The sequence below is a fragment of the Vanessa atalanta genome, chromosome 9 (assembly GCF_905147765.1).
Source record: "Vanessa atalanta chromosome 9, ilVanAtal1.2, whole genome shotgun sequence".
NCBI lineage: Eukaryota > Metazoa > Arthropoda > Insecta > Lepidoptera > Nymphalidae > Vanessa > Vanessa atalanta.
Window position 1 is genome coordinate 12,328,128 of NC_061879.1, and position 19,285 is coordinate 12,347,412.

General features: G+C 32.7%; 3 protein-coding genes across 3 annotated transcripts in view; 2 read left to right on the forward strand and 1 right to left on the reverse strand.

Annotated features, from left to right (window-relative positions):
* The first annotated feature begins 1,068 nt into the window (after positions 1 to 1,068).
* Positions 1,069 to 19,285, forward strand: part of LOC125066246 (dynein axonemal heavy chain 2) — a 41,876-nt gene continuing 23,659 nt past the window's right edge. The window contains exons 1-29 of the mRNA XM_047674249.1: positions 1,069 to 1,414; positions 1,485 to 1,766; positions 1,856 to 2,450; positions 2,688 to 2,892; positions 2,975 to 3,112; positions 3,605 to 3,751; positions 3,946 to 4,068; positions 4,303 to 4,397; positions 4,659 to 4,734; positions 4,919 to 5,044; positions 8,876 to 8,974; positions 9,239 to 9,478; positions 9,567 to 9,681; positions 9,752 to 10,000; positions 11,144 to 11,340; positions 11,413 to 11,574; positions 11,827 to 11,944; positions 12,071 to 12,225; positions 12,315 to 12,490; positions 12,627 to 12,794; positions 12,881 to 13,048; positions 13,188 to 13,413; positions 13,493 to 13,612; positions 13,692 to 13,825; positions 13,910 to 14,180; positions 17,343 to 17,486; positions 17,738 to 17,836; positions 18,353 to 18,572; positions 19,065 to 19,227. Of these exons, the coding sequence (XP_047530205.1) occupies positions 1,084 to 1,414; positions 1,485 to 1,766; positions 1,856 to 2,450; positions 2,688 to 2,892; positions 2,975 to 3,112; positions 3,605 to 3,751; positions 3,946 to 4,068; positions 4,303 to 4,397; positions 4,659 to 4,734; positions 4,919 to 5,044; positions 8,876 to 8,974; positions 9,239 to 9,478; positions 9,567 to 9,681; positions 9,752 to 10,000; positions 11,144 to 11,340; positions 11,413 to 11,574; positions 11,827 to 11,944; positions 12,071 to 12,225; positions 12,315 to 12,490; positions 12,627 to 12,794; positions 12,881 to 13,048; positions 13,188 to 13,413; positions 13,493 to 13,612; positions 13,692 to 13,825; positions 13,910 to 14,180; positions 17,343 to 17,486; positions 17,738 to 17,836; positions 18,353 to 18,572; positions 19,065 to 19,227 (5,342 nt within the window). The 5' untranslated portion in view covers positions 1,069 to 1,083. The remainder of the gene's footprint in view (positions 1,415 to 1,484; positions 1,767 to 1,855; positions 2,451 to 2,687; positions 2,893 to 2,974; positions 3,113 to 3,604; positions 3,752 to 3,945; positions 4,069 to 4,302; positions 4,398 to 4,658; positions 4,735 to 4,918; positions 5,045 to 8,875; positions 8,975 to 9,238; positions 9,479 to 9,566; positions 9,682 to 9,751; positions 10,001 to 11,143; positions 11,341 to 11,412; positions 11,575 to 11,826; positions 11,945 to 12,070; positions 12,226 to 12,314; positions 12,491 to 12,626; positions 12,795 to 12,880; positions 13,049 to 13,187; positions 13,414 to 13,492; positions 13,613 to 13,691; positions 13,826 to 13,909; positions 14,181 to 17,342; positions 17,487 to 17,737; positions 17,837 to 18,352; positions 18,573 to 19,064; positions 19,228 to 19,285) is intronic.
* On the reverse strand, positions 5,118 to 8,412 carry LOC125066248 (DNA-dependent metalloprotease dvc-1). Its single transcript, XM_047674250.1, has 3 exons — positions 8,131 to 8,412; positions 7,596 to 7,824; positions 5,118 to 7,222 (listed from the first exon to the last, which is right to left on the reverse strand). The coding sequence occupies exons 1-3, from the start codon at positions 8,286 to 8,288 to the stop codon at positions 5,657 to 5,659; spliced, it is 1,953 nt and encodes a 650-aa protein (XP_047530206.1). The 5' UTR covers positions 8,289 to 8,412; the 3' UTR covers positions 5,118 to 5,656.
* On the forward strand, positions 14,760 to 17,012 carry LOC125066249. The gene is made up of 3 exons (XM_047674251.1): positions 14,760 to 14,918; positions 15,001 to 15,258; positions 16,101 to 17,012. Exons 1-3 carry the CDS (start codon positions 14,868 to 14,870, stop codon positions 16,254 to 16,256), a joined length of 465 nt encoding a protein of 154 aa, XP_047530207.1. The 5' UTR covers positions 14,760 to 14,867; the 3' UTR covers positions 16,257 to 17,012.

Consider the following 19,285-nt stretch of genomic DNA (forward strand, 5'->3'; position numbering starts at 1 on the left):
GATTAATCGTGATTTTCAAATAAAAATACTCACCCCTCTTAGATGAAACAAACTTATTTTTCTTATTATATCTTTATTTTAGGCTTTAATCACTATTTCATAAAATCACTATGAAAACTATTTGGCAATTTATGTCATACTGACGTTTTAATTTTTTTTATTTGATTTATTACTTTTTTTATTTAATCTAATTAATTTAATATTGAGTATCTATATAAAATAATATGAATTAATATTGGGGTGTACAAATTATCCTCTACCAAATACATACAACGCAATTTTGTTCTTAGCAACGTTTAATCAATACAACTCGCTGTTGAAATCCCCATGCTGGCCAGTTTGAATTCTCATTAAAAAGGCAAAACGCGCGGGAACAACACAAATCGGGCATCATTTGTTTTCTTATAAAATATGACTAATAGAATGGTTATTTTTTGCTATAAGAAATAGATAATTATTAATTCGTGTTAGTTAATATTTGTCACCATGTCGGACTCGGAAGTTAAGAAAAGGGTTAAGGTGGCATGGAGTGATGATTTGAGTCACAACTCTGAGGAAGACAGAGGTAATGTAGTGATGTTGACTCTCTGGTATAAATAGTGCTGTAATCCCAATAGATTGAAAAGTTTCAAGTCGTCCTCTAAAAGATACCATACCATACTTAAAAGGAGTTTTCAACCCACAGTCTTGTACGAATTATTTCTTCAAACAGGATTGTGCGATTAAATTTAAATCAAAGGTTTTATATACGAAAAAATCCTCTCATTCCATCGATACAAATGTAGTACGCATCGTAGAATACATATCGCCTCAATCTGAGACAATTCTTATTACATATTCTTACAAAATCTGAAACCGACACCGCTAATGCATTGTAGAGTAATAATGGAAAATATATATATATTGAATGTCGTTATACTTAAACGATAAAATAAACATTTATTATTTATTTATTAACTTACACTAAAATAATATATTTTAACAGAGCGTGAACGTCTAGCTCAGCTCGAAAGAGAATTAGCAGAACAGCCCGTTAAACCTGTCTACGAGCCTCAGGAATTAAGCGATCTTGTCTCCTACGTCATGAAGATGACCACGCTCTTTGACTTAAGGGATCAAGATTGGAATGAAGAGACTAAGCATGTCATTGAAGATTGGATTACGGAACCAAAATCTCTAATACTTTGCGTGTATTTTAAAGGCGATAGATTAAAAGCGTCTTGCGATATTCCCCTATCGCCTGTTTACGATCTTACTTACTTTTTAAGACAGCCCGATCAAGTTTTCAAAGCTGAAACTTTTCATGACGAAGTGGTCTTTGGGACTTTTGTGGATTCCGTTGAATCGAATATGATTCAAATATTAGAGTTAATGTACGCTCCGTATTTCTTTGCTATAGCCACTTGGCCTGATAGTAAGTACCACAATACTATGTTGCCATTGATAGATTCAATCACATCGTAAATCGTATTGTTCTTCAACAGGTGTCAAGAGTGAATTCTGTTCCCAATTGCACACATTTTTAGCAAAATTAACAGACATGTATTATAAAATGCTCGGTCTCACTGTCCTCTACATACCGCGTGAGGGTCAGCAGCTGTCGTTCGAAAAGGCGAGTTCTGACCGAGAACTTGTTAAAAGGCTCGAAGGCGTGGTCGTGTACTGGACACATCAAATCAAGTCCTGCATTGAAGACCAAGCATCCGTAGCCTCGCAGAAGGAACTATTATGTCCAAGCGATGAATATGATTTTTGGGTTTATAGGCGTAAGAAAAATCTTATACAATGCATAAGTTTTAACCCCTTTGACGTTCTGTTTTCAAATGAGTGACGTTATATTTTTTTTTATTTTCAGATGAAAATTTAAGTGCTCTTTTGTACCAGTTAAAAAATCCCGCTGTAAAACACATTACGAAAATTCTTGTCACCACTCATTCTACTTTTATACACCAGTTCCAAGTTCTTTGCGAGGAAATCGTACAGAAGATTTTGGAAGCTACATCTAATATTGAATATTTACAAGTTATAAAACAACCGTGCGCTATACTTGAATGCGTTGTTGACCCAGATGATATTTGTAAACACATTCCGAATATCATTAATCTCTTCAGATTTATCTGGATGGAATCCCCCTATTATAATTCAGAAACGCGAATTACCAATCTGTTTAAAGCTTTGAGCAATCAAATTATTATACTTTGCAAAAATTATATCAAATTGGATGAACTTTTTAGCGGAAAAACTAAAAAGGCGTTAGGTGAATTCACGAAATGCATAGATTGTTGCAAGCAGTATAGAGAAATTTATGACCTGATGGCAGAAGCGCACAGCGAAGTCAAGCCAGGCAGCTGGGAATTAGACACAGGGTCGATCTTTAATTACATCGATTCATTTGTGCAGAGGTGTTTCGACATGTTGGATGTTTGCAATTGCATGATTATTTTTGGACGGTAATGTAACTTGTCATATTATATTACATAATCATTATAAACAAGTAAAACATTATTCATCAAAATTAGAATTTAAGTATTTAAATTGGTAGCAATAACTAACTCACTGTTGGTTTGAATTTGTTCAAGCTTTACCAATGTGCATGGGCTATGTCATTGTGATTACGTATCCTCAGACTTCCAGCAGGTCGCATTTGTCTATTATAAGATAAATTACATTGATAAACAATCTTTTAGAATTGACGAGCTTGAAGCGATAAATAAGCCGATGTTTGGCGGAGCGCGCGGGGACCAGTTCGAAGCGAAGTGTGATCAAATCGAACACATGTTCCACGATGCACTTGATAATGTAAAGGCTGTCGCCACCAGTATATTGGATGTGCAGGCGCCGTCTTGGTACGATGATATTCTGCAGTTTAGAACAGTGATTAAGGATATTGAGGCGAGTTTTCTTCGATACATTTGGACTTACGCAGTATACTGAACTGACATCTTAATTGAAGTGTATTTTTGTTTTATTTTAGATTATAATAGAGAATTTAGTGGAAACCGTGTTTGAAGGTGTGAATCATGTAGAAGAAGCAGTGGTGGCACTGTTTTCGTTACATAACTATTCAAAACGGAAGAACCTCAGACGCATTTTTAAACGGAAAACTGCTGAAGTAAGTTTTAAAATTGTTGTATCTTATTCTTTGCAAATTTTTGTACCCCGCTGACTCGAGACTACTTATAAGTAGGTATAATTTTTGCGAACATAACATATCGTATAACAATGTTCAAGCGGTATGCGTTCATATTATTTTTACTTCTGTGTAGTAATATTATTTGTCAATGGTTATAAATATATCACTTCGCACAAAGATCTTCTGTCATGGACAAAGGTTCGAAAATCAGCCACATCGCTTCGCATTTATATCGATATTAGCATCAACGATGTGTTCTTCCAGGTTTGTTTCTGTTAGTCACCTAAGTGTTCGATTAAACACTATTTATTCAAGAAGTTCTTATAGTTTCTCGATCCAAAGGAAAAATCTTTCTTCAATATAAAAGCGTTACGCTCGCCTGTTGATAGTTGAAAATCTACCACCGACTTGGAAACAAGCACCCCGCATCTGAGAACTGGTGAACGAATCTCATACAGATGTGAATTTCAGGTGTGGGCGATGTTCAGCGACGAGGTGCAGGCGGCCAAGAAGGAGACGGTGGCGAGTCGCGGCGCGCGCGCGGGCGTGCTGCCGGACGCGGCCGGCCGCGCCGCGCTGCTGCGCGCGCGCACGCACAACCTCCGCTACCTCAAGAAGGTCTCGTGTCGGCTGATGAGATGCCCCTTACCGATCACTTTATCCAGGGTCCGCTTATGACTCTAAATATTAGTAAAACTACCTAGGTGAAAGATAAGAGCATACATGGCATCACTAATGGTCTGGGCTTTTTCTGCCATGTGTTGATAGTAAGGATACTTGATTTCTTTCATAAGAATATTCTCTGACATTAGGTGATGACCGACGCTTCGGTGTGGCTATTGCCGTGCAGCAATTCGGAGGACGTTATCATGCATGTGAACAGGCTCGTGGGAGCTATCGACGTGGCTATTAGGGAGCTCTGGATTTCTTGGACGGTATGATACTTTATTAAAAACCAAATAACGACTTTCTATCATTAGTCATAACGACAGCGTTCATTTCGGGTAGTACCTTCAAAATTTCATGAGATTATAAGATTAATTACTTTTTAAGGAAAACATAAACTTATTCTGAATTCAATTTTAATGTATTTGAAATGAAATATAAGAGAACGTAGGAAACGATGTAATTAGGTTTCATATGAAACACCTTTTTTTTTAAACTTTAAGCACAACGTGGACGAAAAATGCGCCGCAGGTTTGAACAGGACTCTGATGAGGAAAAGTGTTGAAAATCCTGGACTGTTGGAGTGTAATATTGACGTGTGAGTTTTACTTTTAACTTAGTGAAATTATTATATTAAAAAATTATTGAAATCTTAAAATAGTCACGTCTTCAAATAATAAAACTTTTTGAAAAAATGATTTATTTAGTGTAGAATTTTCACTGTTGATTTATTGTTCTTGTTTCGTCCAGATTACTCCGGCATATTACATAATGAGATTTAGGCGTAGACAATTTTACTACTTTTAACTAATATGATATATTCCTAACACTTGATTTTACTAAATATTTTGACTCCTAGGAATATTTTGGATCTATGTAAGGAAGCGAGTCACTGGGAGAATCTACAATTGGATATACCCTTACACGCATATCAGGTATACTCGTTTAACAATTCTCTTATTAAAAAGTCTCCATGCAATAACTCATAAGACTATTTTCTGTACTCAGTATTTCGTTTCTTAATTTTTAGAAAATTCTGCGATAAATTTTATTTGACATTTGTTAAAAATTATATTTATCCTTGATAAAATTTGTGACGTAATTTATAAATATAAATAGGTGTATATGAAAAGTAAGACAGTGTTCTACGTCTACGAGAGCGTCCTGGCGGTAGTGAAGGGATACAATAAGATACTGGACTCTCTATCGGAAGAGGAAAGGTTATTGTTCAAGCCGCTTACCTTAGTGAGTATTCATCATTGAAAGAACACTTACATTCATAAATTAAATTTATTCAAATGTTTTTGACATAGGCAGTAATTGTTAACATGATTCTGTTGTTTGATATTTAACAATAAGCGTAGCCACATACGTCCGGAACTCAAAAGGACCACCAAAAAAAATATTCTTTACCTAATAATCCAATCTGTTATATTATATTTGCACCTAAATAATCAAAGTTAACATTATGTATGTAACACAGAGCAAAAATAAACAAATGAATGAATGAAATGATTTTTAAACTGACCATGCTGATGAAATTACTGAAATATTTCAACATAAATCACTCCATATGAATAAGATAAATGCGATAACAAGGAATGCCTTATTTAATAAACTTAAACATATAAATAACTCTTAAATTATTTGAAAGAGACCTATCACAATTATACTAGAATTTTTCAGTCCTTTGTGAATTAAATTTGTTCTTGGAACATTTGTTCCTAACTAAAACACATTTACATGAGAAGTTTGCATATATTCTATGATTATGGTAACAAATATTTGAATACAAATCTTCATTTGATAAATTATCTGCATTATTTAGTTAGAGTATATAGCAAAGATATTAATAGGTTAACTCAAACAGATATCCAAATGATCGTTCATGTCGGCTAGCTCAATCATTTTAAGGCAGCATGGACAAGGTGATTTGGTTCCAGTAGCGTTAAGTGTCAACGTTTCATCACATATGTCGCTATCATCATCAATGACTATGGTTTCGTTTGCAAAACTTGTTGAAGCACCTTCAGTGGGTATTGTGGTGTTGTTGTCGAAAAATGCCAAACATTCGTCGAAGTGTTCTTCAATGGCTTTAGTTACTATCTCACCACAGCATGGACATTTTTGTTCAACTGACGAATCAATGTTTTCACTGCAGCCAGGCTCTAATTTTATTCTAGGTGGTGATAGTGGAGTTGATTTAAAATCTACTTTTTCCAGCTCTGAAGATACAAATGCACCAGATCGTCTATTCTTTATCTGACCATTATTATTTAAAACACTTTCATCCTTAATATTTGTCTCAAATGTTTCAATCGATGCATTACTATTTGGTAAGTCAGTCAAGTCGACACATTCTGTTTTTATATCAATAAATCGTAATGGTACATTAGTTGAGTCAATAGATTTAGTCTTTATATTTGGGACTTTTATATCATTCCTAAAAGACTTGCTTTTTTCATCATTTGTATAATTTGAATAGGAAACATTGGCAGGAATGTTATTATTTACTTTATCAGGATCCGCCTTAACGATAATAACAGGTTTTGTATCTTCATTATCATTGCAAATAGTTTCTATAATTTCTTTATTAAGGCATTCATCTAAATGCTTATTTATTTCTGTACTACTTATTTTACTACTACAAACTGGACAATCGACCAAATCTGATTGGATAGATACTACTGATAGTCTTTTATTACTATTTACTTCTGTAATAACAAAATCTTGTCCATACAAGTCCTTCAGAACTGATGTGGCATTACGTTTGAAATAATCGTCTATTTTCTTTATTTTGGCTGGAGGTGAAGAAACATCTGTTTCTTCAGCCTTATGTTTATTCAAATTTTTTGTGTTTGTACTAACTTTTGGAACTTTTTTAGAATTTTTTGTATTAGTGAGTGACATTGGCAAATCTTTATTTGCCCAGACATTTCGAACCCTTTCAACAACATCTTCTGTGTTTGTTGTACTTGTGTCACAAATTGTCTGCCCTTTACCACTGAACACAACGAGAGGCTTTGGAACTTGAGGATTAAACACTATGTTATTCTTTTTGGTCACAACTATGGTACTAGAACTATTACTTTTAGTAAATGTATTTGATTTATCAGGTAGCATATTAGAATCTTTTAAAACTGGTTTAGAAATCTTTTCAGTTTTGTTATCCTTATTCGTTTTCTTAGTATATTTAGTAATATCAGCCACTGGTTTAGGATTAGGAGGTGCTTTTTTCTTTTGGTGTTTTTCAGGTTCTTTAAATTTAACGAAAGTACCTCCACAGTTTCTTTTATGACTATTCCACCAGTAGTCTGACGGTCCCGGTGCTCTATTCATTGAACGCCTTACAATGCCGAAATGTGGTTTTTTGAATTGACATGGCCCATCACATCTCCACCAATGAGTTTGATAAAGTTTCACCTAAAAAGTTAATACAATGTTATACTAATATCTACCATAAGTGCATACAGTATTCTGGCAATCTGTCCATTAAAAGAGATTTGAAAGTGATCTTTTAAGGCACCTCACTAAAGTGCTTCAAAAAAATTAGGGGTCTCGCTGATTTTTTTTAACCCCCTGCACCCTGGCAATTGAGACAAGGCTGGTTTTCATATTTATTTCACATGGAATACCCGTTAGTTAGAACTACAACCAACACATCAGTCACTCTAATGTGGAAAAAAATAATCTCAAAAATATATTATTATATCACATTGGTGGTAACCAATTCTTAATTTTTATATAATAAAAAATTTCTTTATAATTTAATTAAATTTAAAAAATATATATTTACCTCATCATGGAAATCATGATAAATACTGATGTTCAGACCAGCTGCTTTATTTATTCTGTGCATGTGTTTTTGGAAATTTGGCCCATGTCCGTCTCGGTCTCTATCTCTGTCAGTGATGAAGAGATAGGCATGGATCATCTCATGCAGGAGTGTCTCAACTAGGTCCTTGCGGGGTCTCAATTTGAGCAATGGTTCACTTAAAGCTATATCACAGATGCATCTATCGTAACTGAAATTTAAGAAAATACATATTACAAATATATTTAATATACAATTAAAATTTTATATTTGATCTTTGATTATTTGAAAGTTCTTAATTTGAAATATCATTTCTTAATTGTTCTATTAATACTTTGAAATCACCTTTAACTTCTACGGGACTGTAACGTCTTATTTTGTTGTTATTTAAATGTTTATTTCTTAAATCATCATCACTACTTCAGTATGTTATGATAAATATTGGACTAGTTAGGGTAAATATATGTTTATATCAAGCAATAGTATGCAGCAAGGTTAAAAAAATAAAAACACTTACGAACACGTCCCCGCACAAGAGTACATGCGCTTGCTCCAGCGGACTACAGCCCTACTTGCTAGTTGAGTCCAAAAAAATATTTTATCGAAATGTATGAATAGCGCATGAACGTTCGGCGTCGGATCTACCAATTCTAAATCGGGATCTGCTAAGTTCATTATGGAAAAAGTTCTTCATCTGCTTATGTTTAACTAGTAACAATAATTCTTATAATTGGAGTTTAATGCAATTTTTCTTAGATTAATAATCTCAATTTGAAAATGAACAGCAAACATTTGACATTGACAATTTGACAGATTACATTGCTGCCAGTTGATATTCTTTAGTTTTTATAAGCTGGCTAGTTCAATAACTGTTCTTCATTGATCGATCAAAAAATGATTTTTAATTAAACAATATATACCCTCAAGTTAATATCAACATTATTTTTATTTTATTTAGCGATTAACAAACCTTGATTTACGTATCCTACTGAACATAAATCTACTATATTATATACATACTACAAACAACTCTTGATTTGATTAGTTCACTCAAGAGGCGCGCCCGTCTACGTTAAATTATTGTAAAAAGACTAAAAAATAGATTATACCTGTTTATTAAGTTTGGTCTTATTAAAAAATAATTAATTTAAGGTGGAAGGGCACACTTTCGTTAGTGGAAGTGTACGCTACGGGAGTAGAAAAAATACGTTATTTTCCATAGATTAAGTATAGTAACCCTTGTTTATTTTAAATATTTTAAGGCTTGTGAAAAAAAAGTTCAACCGGGAATCACAAAATTGACATGGACTTCCACAATGTCTGATGCTTATATCGCGGACTGTGTCACTCAAATCGGAGAAGTAAGTTTTTATAATAATTATGTTACTATAGTAATTTTGCATGCACTTTGAGTCAAAGTCAAATAAATAAAACAAAGCAAGGTTCATGCTGTTTTCACGATTACTTTCGAACAAACCTGCTCGAAGGTAATCGAAAAAGTAATGTTATAGTAAATTTTAAAAATGATCGTGTTCATAAAAACCTTAAAGTATAGCATTAGTCATATATACAAAAAATATACCTCACGAAAGTTTGACATTTATCGATATTTCTTTTTTCTTCAGCTTCAAGATTTTTTAACAACATACAAAAATTGTAATATAAACTTAGTCAAAATAATGGAAAAAATATGTGATACTCCTCTAATTGAATTTGATATTTATAATGTATTCGAGATAAAAGAACTCCGACAAATAATTAGGAAAATGGAAGAACAAGCTGCCGCTAAAATATTAGATATGTACAAGGAAATCATAACATACATAATTATTGTATACGAAGGATTTGAGGCCTATATCACGCAGGTAAAAAAGTATAACAGTAGAGTTAAATAGAATTCAAAATATGGGATGTAAAATAAAAAGATTTATTGATTGGTCTTCGCGTCTTCAGATGGCAGACCATTGGATAAAATACGTTAGGAGATTTGATCGATTATTCGAGGATGCGTTACGTTTGGCAATCAAAGAGACAATGAAAAATATGTACAAAGCCGTACACGGAGATGGTTAGGATTTAAAATAATATGTAACGGATTTAAAATAATTATACATGTTACAACGAACACTATTTTTTAGGTACAATGGCACCCTCGCCTCTTATCAAAATGAGTCTTTATTTGACTGATAAGCACATTACATTTATTCCAAATCGTTATGAATTATTAGATACTTTTACGACGATTATTGAAGAAATTATTCATCTTATAAGTACAATCCCGAGGTTATATGAGAAGTTTGGATTGCCCGCCGGAGGTCTTAAGAAGTTTACCGAAGTCATTAAGACGGATACAGATAGCAATAAGTTACAGTCTTTAATTAATGCGGGTATGTATAGTATTAGTGACTGCTAATTATGTAATTTCTAAAATACCTAACTGTATCTTTTTACCTCGTGAGTCATTCTACCGCCAAACAATAATACATAGTACCTATTGTTGTTTCGGCTTAGCATACAGGACGTAACATTTTAGCCCGTTTGGTTGCGCATTGACTATGTAAGGAATTGTTAATATTTCAGACAGGGTTAGGACTCTTTATAAAATATTTATGGTGGGCCATAATTATACCATCAGGTAGTCTATTTGTCCGGTTTCATTCCTAGATTTAATGAAAAAACTACTACACCAAGAACTATAGCCGTTTTAACTGTATTTTTTTTTATTTCCGTTCAATATGTTAATATTGCACTGACATGGCAATTATTTGTAACTACCCACTAACCAAATACGCTGTCATTGGGTAAGTAGGTAGTTACCTAGTTAGTTGTTTATAACCAAGAAAATGTTGTGTGCAAAGCATAAAATAAACATAAATACTAAATACATCACACACTACAATTACGCTAATCCTGTCTGAATATAATATTCTAACTTTACTGTTATACCAATAAAGTTAGAATATATTAAGTATACCAAAAATTTAAGCCTTTTACCACATTAGTCGTAGTGATTTCGTGATTTGATTGACCAGTGGCGGACTAACAGAGGGGCGGAAGGGGCGGCTCGCCCCGGACCTCCAGTCTTGGGGGACCGCCAAATGCATCCGCATTCCCCTGATCAAATCCTAAACAAGACTTTAAAAATGTGTTTAATACCCACATATTTTCCTTAAGATCAATCATTTAGCTTTGCCGCCCCGGGCCTCTGACGGGATTAGTCCGCCACTGTGTTTCCAACAACCCTTTTACATACATACATATTTTACATTAGCAGCCTGTTAATTTCCCACTGCTGGGCTAAAGCCTCCTCTCCCCTTGAGGAGAAGGTTTTGGAGCATATTCCACCACGCTGCTCCAATGCGGGTTGATGAAATACACATGTGGCAGAATTTCGTTAAAATTAGACACATGCAGGTTTCTTCACGATGAATTATAAACACAAATAAAGCACATGAAAATCCAGTGGTGCCTGCCTGGGTTTGAGCAACCCTTTTATTAACAGTAATAGCGGTCCTAACTTATAATTACAGAAATAGAATACAATTTAGCTCTTGTGATTGAGCACATGCGCATGTGGGATCCCTATTCTCACATTTGGAAGGTAAATAAGGATGAATTTATGTTGAAGTATAGACAAGAAGGTCATACGGCTGCAGATTTTGATGAACTTATCATCAACTACAGCAATCTCGCTAATGCTGTTCAAATACAAGAAACCATTAATCAGGTAATTTAATTACTGTTTTCTTTATTTTCAATCCTTGAAGATATTAATAATTTTGTATTGATTGTATTTCAGATCCATTTTATAACTCTTAACTCCAGTGAATTAAAGAAGTCGATTATAGCCCATTGTTTGGTGTGGCAGACAAAGTTAGGAGAACTTCTTAGAAAAATAACTGAAGCCGACATTGATAATGTTTATGCATACATAGATAAAAGCAGCACAGAAGCCATGACTGTATGTACTTATGAAATATTACGTATTCATGGATGTGATTGAGTTGAAATTGTGTGTATTTGTTATTGTCACTTCACGTCCCTGTCACTCGTTGGCTCTTCCTGGCTAGTCTTCGGTACTAGCTAGTCTGAGAAAGGGCTTCGTGTTTTGTCTCATTACTGTCAATCTAATCCCCCAAACCTCTATGGGATATATGGTAATTTGAAATGAAAATAGTATATAGATTATACTAAACTTAAAATAAAATTTTAGATGCCTACAGATTTAAAAGAGTTAGCTTCAGCAATGGCTACATATGAGTGCTTGATGTCAGAGATATCGCAAATCGAAAAGACATTTCCGCCAATTACCGATAAAATGACTACTCTTGGTAAGATTACAAGTAAAACTTACGTATTCAAACATAATAGCTAAAATATGGTAGAAAACAAATGCATCGGTGATAGATTAATATTTTTTTCAAGTTCAAATGTTTCAAATCAGTTGTGTTTCGTAGCTAAATTTGAGGTAGAGCTGAGTTCGGATATGTCTACACGTCACGAGAATATACCCGTTGCTTGGACCGAATATCTCGCTCTATTGGAAGAAGCAAAGAAGGCGTTAGAGATGAACAAAGATAAATTTAAAGCTGAACTACTCGAACAGGCTGAGGTAATCAATGAAACTGATTAGATGTAAATTCAAAATAGATGATCCTCGCATCAATACCTGATAATCTTTCATATAAATAATTTGAATAGGTGTTCAAAGAAGCGGCTAAAGAATTTTGTGAAGATTTCTATAAAACTGCTCCATGCAGCTCTGATGTATCTGGTAAAGACGCGTTGGCTCAGTTGAAAGCGTATAGAGATCAACTTAACGCGCTTCGAGCCCAAGAGCAACAAATAAGAGATGGACTTGCTGTGTTCAATTTAACGTAATTTTATGACTTGTACTTGAGAGTATTTTTGATCGATCATTATTTTAAGATTCTTTATATATGTTTAGATTTACATTGATGTTTTAATTTTGTATGAATTCATATTGTGACAATATTTTTTTTCTATTAAAAGGACGCCAGTGAACCTAGAACTGCAAAAGATGGAGAAAGAACTAGAAAAATTAGAAGAAGTGTGGGGCTTGGTGTTTCAATGGGAGGAGTCATGGGAAAAATATAAAACACAAACCTTCTGGGAAATGGAAACCGATGAAATGGAAGATAATGTTATGTATCTTTTTAGGTATAAAGAAAAATCTATCTGTTCATACTTTTAGGTACATTTTACAAAGACAAAATTACTCCTTAATATTATTTATATTTTCTTAGAAACTTTAACCGCCTTTCGCGTCAACTTAAAGAAAAGGGATGGGATATTATTGACACGACTAGAGTAAAAGTAGACGCATTTCGACGAACATTGCCATTAATCGGTGATCTTAAGAATCCGTGCATGAGAGAGAGGCATTGGGATCGAATAAAAACTCTTATGGGAGTGTGAGTTGATACAGATATATCCTTTTATATTCTTTCATACATGTGCTATTAAAATATACCTAACACACATCTATTTTTTATTTTTCTATGTCCCTACCTATTAATTTTAATCAATTTACTAAGACGTGTTAATTACCAGGGAATTTGACCAAAATTCCGAGGACTTTAAGCTTGAACTAATAATGAGGCTCAACTTCCAAGCGTATGCCGAAGATATCGCTGAAATATCAAACGCAGCAACAATGGAGTTGAATATAGAGAACGGCCTTAAAGCTATTAGAGAAGTGTGGAAGGCTACTACATACGAAATGCAGCATCATAGAGGAGATATGTATAAAATTAAGAATGTTGAAGATGTCTCACAGGTTCGTAAAGAGAACGTCTTTAAGCTATTCATTAAAACAAAACTAGCCGTACTTAGGTAATAAATATTATAATTTGTAGTTTCTCGAAGACCATCAAGTTCAACTTTCTTCTATGAAGTCAACGAAATACGTGGAACCGTTTATCAAAGAAGTTGATTATTGGGAGAAATCTTTGGGTTATGTGGCGGAATGTATCGAGGTTAATATTAAATACAAACTACGCCCTATATCTGTACCTAAATAAATTTTTTATAACTTACTTCTTTATCAAATTTAAGATATCTTTACAAGTGCAAAGGCGATACTTGTATCTCGAAAGCATATTTAGTGGAGAGGACATTAGAAAACAACTTCCAAATGAAGTTAAAGTATTTGACGCATTAACTGCTGATTGGACAGAAATAACTAGCAAGTTAGTCTTTATTGCTTTTGTTAATTTTTTTTTTTCTATTGTTGCCATATTTTTTGTATTTCTGACATAAATATAATAAAACAGTATGTATGCTGGAAAGAACGCAGTAGAAGCATGTCTATACAAGCCAGCTCCGTATTTGTTCAATAAACTAAATCAAATGGTTGATAACTTGGATGGAATATTGCGAGCCTTAGAAAAATATCTCGAAACAAAGCGACAACTATTTCCAAGATTCTATTTTATATCTAACGATGATTTGCTAGAGATTTTAGGAAATTCGAAGAAACCGCAACTCATTCAAGTTCATTTAAAGAAGTTATTTGATAACGTAAATAAAATTAAAATTGATAAGGTAAAGTCTCAATGCTCTAACTATTGTAAGTAAAACATAATTACAAATTAAGGAAATTATTCAAATTATTATATTATTGTTTGCAACTTTTAAATTAAAATACAACGTAATAGAATAAGTATTGTAAAATCAAAATACCTATAATATATTCCAATTGAAAAAGGAATGAAGATAAACAAATGTTAGATTTACGTATTCCATGCGATTTGCTAACGACTCGGCTATATTGTCTACTTCTATATTAGTAAGAACTGTTGTTCTTGATAACTATATATTTATTTATAATACAACTCTTTTCCACCCAACTGCTTATTCACTTTAATTTTACTTCTAAAGTTCCGATAAGTTTCATCGACGTTCAAAACGCCATAATTTCGCAAATATCACAGAATTTTCAAGCTCTCGACCAATGCTATCGCGTCAATTTGCTGTCCAATTTTGTTTATTTGGCTTTGTCTTGTCGGTAGTATACCTACTATTAGACTATTAGAAGGCAATTTTTGATTTGTTGTTAAAACTCGAAAAGTCGGAACCCGTAATAATTTAATCTCTGTACTGTCACATTGACATTGACATTAACGTTTGTTTTGGATTTCTTTAATTTTAATAATTAAAGGTTATGTTTAATTGCGGGAAGCTTCTTATATTTATTTTTTAAATAAAAGTGTTCTCGTTGCCATCTTAAACATGAACAAAGAAGATGTCGTCAAATGTCATTATGTTCCTTTAAGTAGTCTGGTAAGTTTAAAATAGTTTTATATTTATTTATTTGTTTCCTTTTGTTTAAGTGCAGTTTTTTAATTTTACTTGGTTACTTTAGAAACGAGCGCTACACTTACTAGAAACTCCGAGTAAACCACACGACAAACGCTGTAAGAGAAATCTTCTTCAGTTGCAAATGGATAAAAGTTTGTATGAGACTGATTTAAGGAGTAAGAAATGGAGGAATGCCTTCCAAATAGCTCTGCGTCGGGCTATCTACTCTCATGATTGGGATCAACTCGTCTATCTTTTGAAGAAATCACCAATATGGGAGCATGCTTCTAATAGAAGTGATGAACTGCCACTTTATATCAGAGTAAGTAAAAATTAAGCCTTGTTGTATAATTTAGTATCTCGGTCATGTAAGAACAATACTTACTTAAGTTTACTGATTGTAAATAAGTACATGAAAAATTCAATCTAATATCTTATTTTGAAATATTTGATACCAATTAATCAATCAATGATTATAATAAAAGTATAGATTGGAATTATTGCAACAAATATACTTCTCACAAATAATACTTATTTTCATTTAATTAATATTAATTATCTGTATTTTATTTCATATATATTTTATATATATTAATATAATATTTTAAAATTTGATAAACATAGTGTGAAAACAGTGTATCACTGTAAAGAACTAAATTCTTACAGAAAGGTACTGCTTTTTGTTGAATTTATGAATTTAACTGAAAAATATGTATGTAGTATATAAAATAGATGTTTTTTTTTATAACAATTTATTTTTACTTGATCTAAATTATTTTGACCTATTTTAGACATTTTTTTTATGAAATGAAACTTATTTGTTTAAAATTGCTCTACTGTCAATAAATTACATTATAAAAAAAGACAACATTAAATCTATACGGTGGTGGTGGTGGTGGTTATTAATATATAGGTTAACAAATTAATACTGAATACCTTAATTATATAAATAAACCAACCTCTGTTTCATTTTTTTTTTAATTTATTTTATTAATCCTGAAAAAGGTAGACTACATTTCATTGAGTCTGTTGATTAACCTGATGATTAAAAAATGTATGTTATTATCCAACTCCTAAAGTCACTTCGCGCAAATAAACTGTATATAATATAATTTGTTTGTATTGTATTTATGATGTCTATATTATTTTATTTTGTATTTTCAGGCTTTAACAATACTTCTAATGAATCATCCAAGTGCTAAGTCACAGGGTTTATTAAACGACTACTTGCACATGGTCCACTCCTGTCGATCTGATCAAGATAAAAAAGCTGTCATCAAATCGCTACTCACTCTGCCATACAAGATCTATGGTCGATAGTATTTTAAATTTAAGTTATATTTTTATTTCATAATATTTTGACAGGCATTCACCTATGTATTGGGATGATGTGAGGCATACACACAATTAAGTGTTATAGCTGTGGCTAATATTATTGTAAAAATTAAATTAAAATTTCTAGTCTGGGGAGCAAAACTTTGTCTTTATCTCTTTGTGTATTGTTTTATGGTTGTATTTAATTTATTTTAGTACCTTTAGCACTAACAACGGGCATTCAATATACACAATAAAAATAAATTCTGTTTCTAGCATTCATTAGAAAAATGTGTTAGTCTGTATTTAAAACTGTATATTTATATATTTGTCTTGGTGTGCTTTATGGATATGGATGGTATTTATGCCAGTATACCTCTGTATTAGGAAACCAAATCTGTACGCAAGCATTTATATATAGATTAATAGAAGTGTTTGTAGCATTTAAATTATTGTGATATAATTTATACACTTATGTTTTCATTTAATTCTATATTATTACATTAATTTTTTTATACATTTGATGTAATGTTTTTTATCAAAAATTGTGAATGTGTAACACCTGATAATAAACAACAACAAAATTAACATAAAATGCTCGGGAAATCACATGTGTTATGAAAGAGGTAGGAAAGATGTTACACATAAAAAATGAGCGATCAATAACATTAGTAATAAATGGCTCGATCTGTGTACAATTTAAACTTGTCTTTGTATAATATTAAGTACTTTGTAAACATTGCAACTTATAATATATGAAGTAAGTAATGTCAAAACTATAATTTGTTTTTTTTTTTTAATTTATAATTTAAGGTACAGGGACATGAGAAATGCCGAATTTCGACCCTTTGCTTCCCTTATTTTTTAAATTATTGGTATATCCCAGTACTCTCTAAACGGTCAAGAACAAGTTTTTTTTTTTTATTTGGATGGCTACAAACAGATATAGTAAGAGATAGTGTTGGCAGTTACAAGTTTACCCTCGTTTGCTGTAACAAAGGCTTTAGATTAAGAAATAGGATTATATACTTTAGTCATGTACCTATATTGTTCACAAATGTCCTATCACATCCAACATTGTAATATGTTCAGAATGCAATGGGCTTGCCAGTGGCTAAAGCGATGATGTCCGATGACGGCGAGTGTATAGAGTGGAAGTATAATCTGGTGCTGGATGGTCCGGCTGAAGTTTGGTTGCTAGGTCTGGAGCACACCATGAGAGTTGTGTTACGAGAGGTGAAGTATATTGAAAATCTCAGTGTCTTTGAATAAGTAGTCAGTCCTGGAGATCTATTATAATAACTAGTATATAGTGTACTTAGTAGTTCAACGAGGTAATAACTCAATATAGATTACAACATACAAATATCAAAATACGAGTTTACTAATACAGTTTCAAAATATATGTAGGATTTGAAAAATGTGCACGTAGAAGTGTAAGGTATAAACTAATGTTGACTAGTTATTGAATAAAAATATACTTTTAGCAATTAATATTGACAAGAGCTGCATTAAGGAAATGCCGATATCAAAGAGAACAGTGGATCAACGACTGGCCAGGTCAGCTCGGAATTACCAGCAGCAAGGTGATTAAGTGTAAAATTTCGGTTTTCAGTGGTTATGCAAGCCTTTCAACCAAGCCCAATTGAGCATTAAAAGCTAGTTTGTACATTTTTCTCTTGCAATTATTAAATTAAATTGGGATGAAAAACTGTGAGAAAATTATAAGCTGATTTCCTGGTTGAGCAAACTTAAGCCGCGTATCTGGCCAGCAGATTAAACCTCAAACATAACTTTACTCTTTTCTGTAATGAAAGAGATCCTACGCTTATTAATTATGCGAAAGTGTTTGTTCTAAATAGATTTAGTATTATGTGTGTGTCAATAGTTACAAAAATGTGCTATCTTAAAGATTAAGAATAATAAAAAATGCGTTACATTTCACACGATATTGTTTTAGTTAAAAAATGTTTTGATCAACAAAATTTGGAGCAATAAATTTTGGAAACAAACAATGGAAAGATTTTAATTAAGCTTGGGGAATATTAACAATAAGATCTTAATAAGTTTTAAAGAAACTTCGAATTCCATTTATCTCTCAGATCCAATGGACTTCCGATTGTACTAGAACATTGTGTCGCTGCGACATAATGAAAGAGAAGAAACCGCTGAAGAAACTACGTAAGAAGCAGAACCAAATCCTGGCTACTTTACAGATGATGTCCAGAAAAGAAATCTCTAAGATTTTGCGTTGTAAAGTAAACGCGTTATGCGTTATTGAAATTCACTCTCGCGACACCGTTGAGAGGCTGTATAAGATGGGTTTGTACAGATACTAAGACATTATCTTTATGTAGATGCTAGTGTTCGTCCAAAGATTGAAATTCGACTTTTTTATTGATAACACTAGAACTCTTCAAGTGATAAATGAAAATCGTTTGACTGAGAAAAACGTCCTATACTGTTTTCTCTTTGCCTGTTTTTAATAGAAATTAACTTTAGATTAAAATTATACAAACAACTTCCTTTATTTGCAACCTTAGAATCTTAGTTTTTCAGAAATCGGTAAAGATTATGTACATTGCAGTAGGTTTTTTCCAAATTCTGCTAAAGTTTTTATCGTGGTTTTTTCTTCTCCACTTTGTTTTTCCAGACAATTTGATGTCATCCCCTTTGAACCTTGAACTAGTCGTCCTCTGTTCTTTTTATCTTCGCTTGGGTACCATTTGGATACTAATTTAGCCCCTTTTTTCTCTCTTGTAATTCTGATTTGATATTTTGGACTAGTTTGTAAGCTAACATAAATGGTTCCAGGATGTATGTCAGTGTCAGCATTTGAGTGGTTCTCTCAGCTCAAGTTTTACTGGGATCGTGAACGCGAAGACTGCTATATCAGGCAAACTAACACGAACTCTATCTACACATATGAATACATCGGTAATTCAGGTCGTCTGGTAATAACGCCACTTACCGACAGGTAAAAAAACTGCTAACGTTAAGATATTTTTTGGCATAGGCAGGTGGACTGGCAAATG

What these genes read in the sequence shown, in the direction of transcription:
- LOC125066248 (XM_047674250.1), bottom strand. Translation starts at nt 8,288, where the DNA reads ATGAACTTAGCAGATCCCGATTTAGAATTGGTAGATCCGACGCCGAAC. An exon ending in TCTTGTGCGGGGACGTGTTC is followed by an intron (nt 7,825 to 8,130) that starts GTAAGTGTTTTT and finishes CTTAAATTTCAG; the next exon opens with TTACGATAGATGCATCTGTG. An exon ending in ATCATGATTTCCATGATGAG is followed by an intron (nt 7,223 to 7,595) that starts GTAAATATATAT and finishes TTAACTTTTTAG; the next exon opens with GTGAAACTTTATCAAACTCA.
- LOC125066249 (XM_047674251.1), top strand. Translation starts at nt 14,868, where the DNA reads ATGAACAAAGAAGATGTCGTCAAATGTCATTATGTTCCTTTAAGTAGT. An exon ending in ATGTTCCTTTAAGTAGTCTG is followed by an intron (nt 14,919 to 15,000) that starts GTAAGTTTAAAA and finishes TGGTTACTTTAG; the next exon opens with AAACGAGCGCTACACTTACT. An exon ending in AACTGCCACTTTATATCAGA is followed by an intron (nt 15,259 to 16,100) that starts GTAAGTAAAAAT and finishes TTGTATTTTCAG; the next exon opens with GCTTTAACAATACTTCTAAT.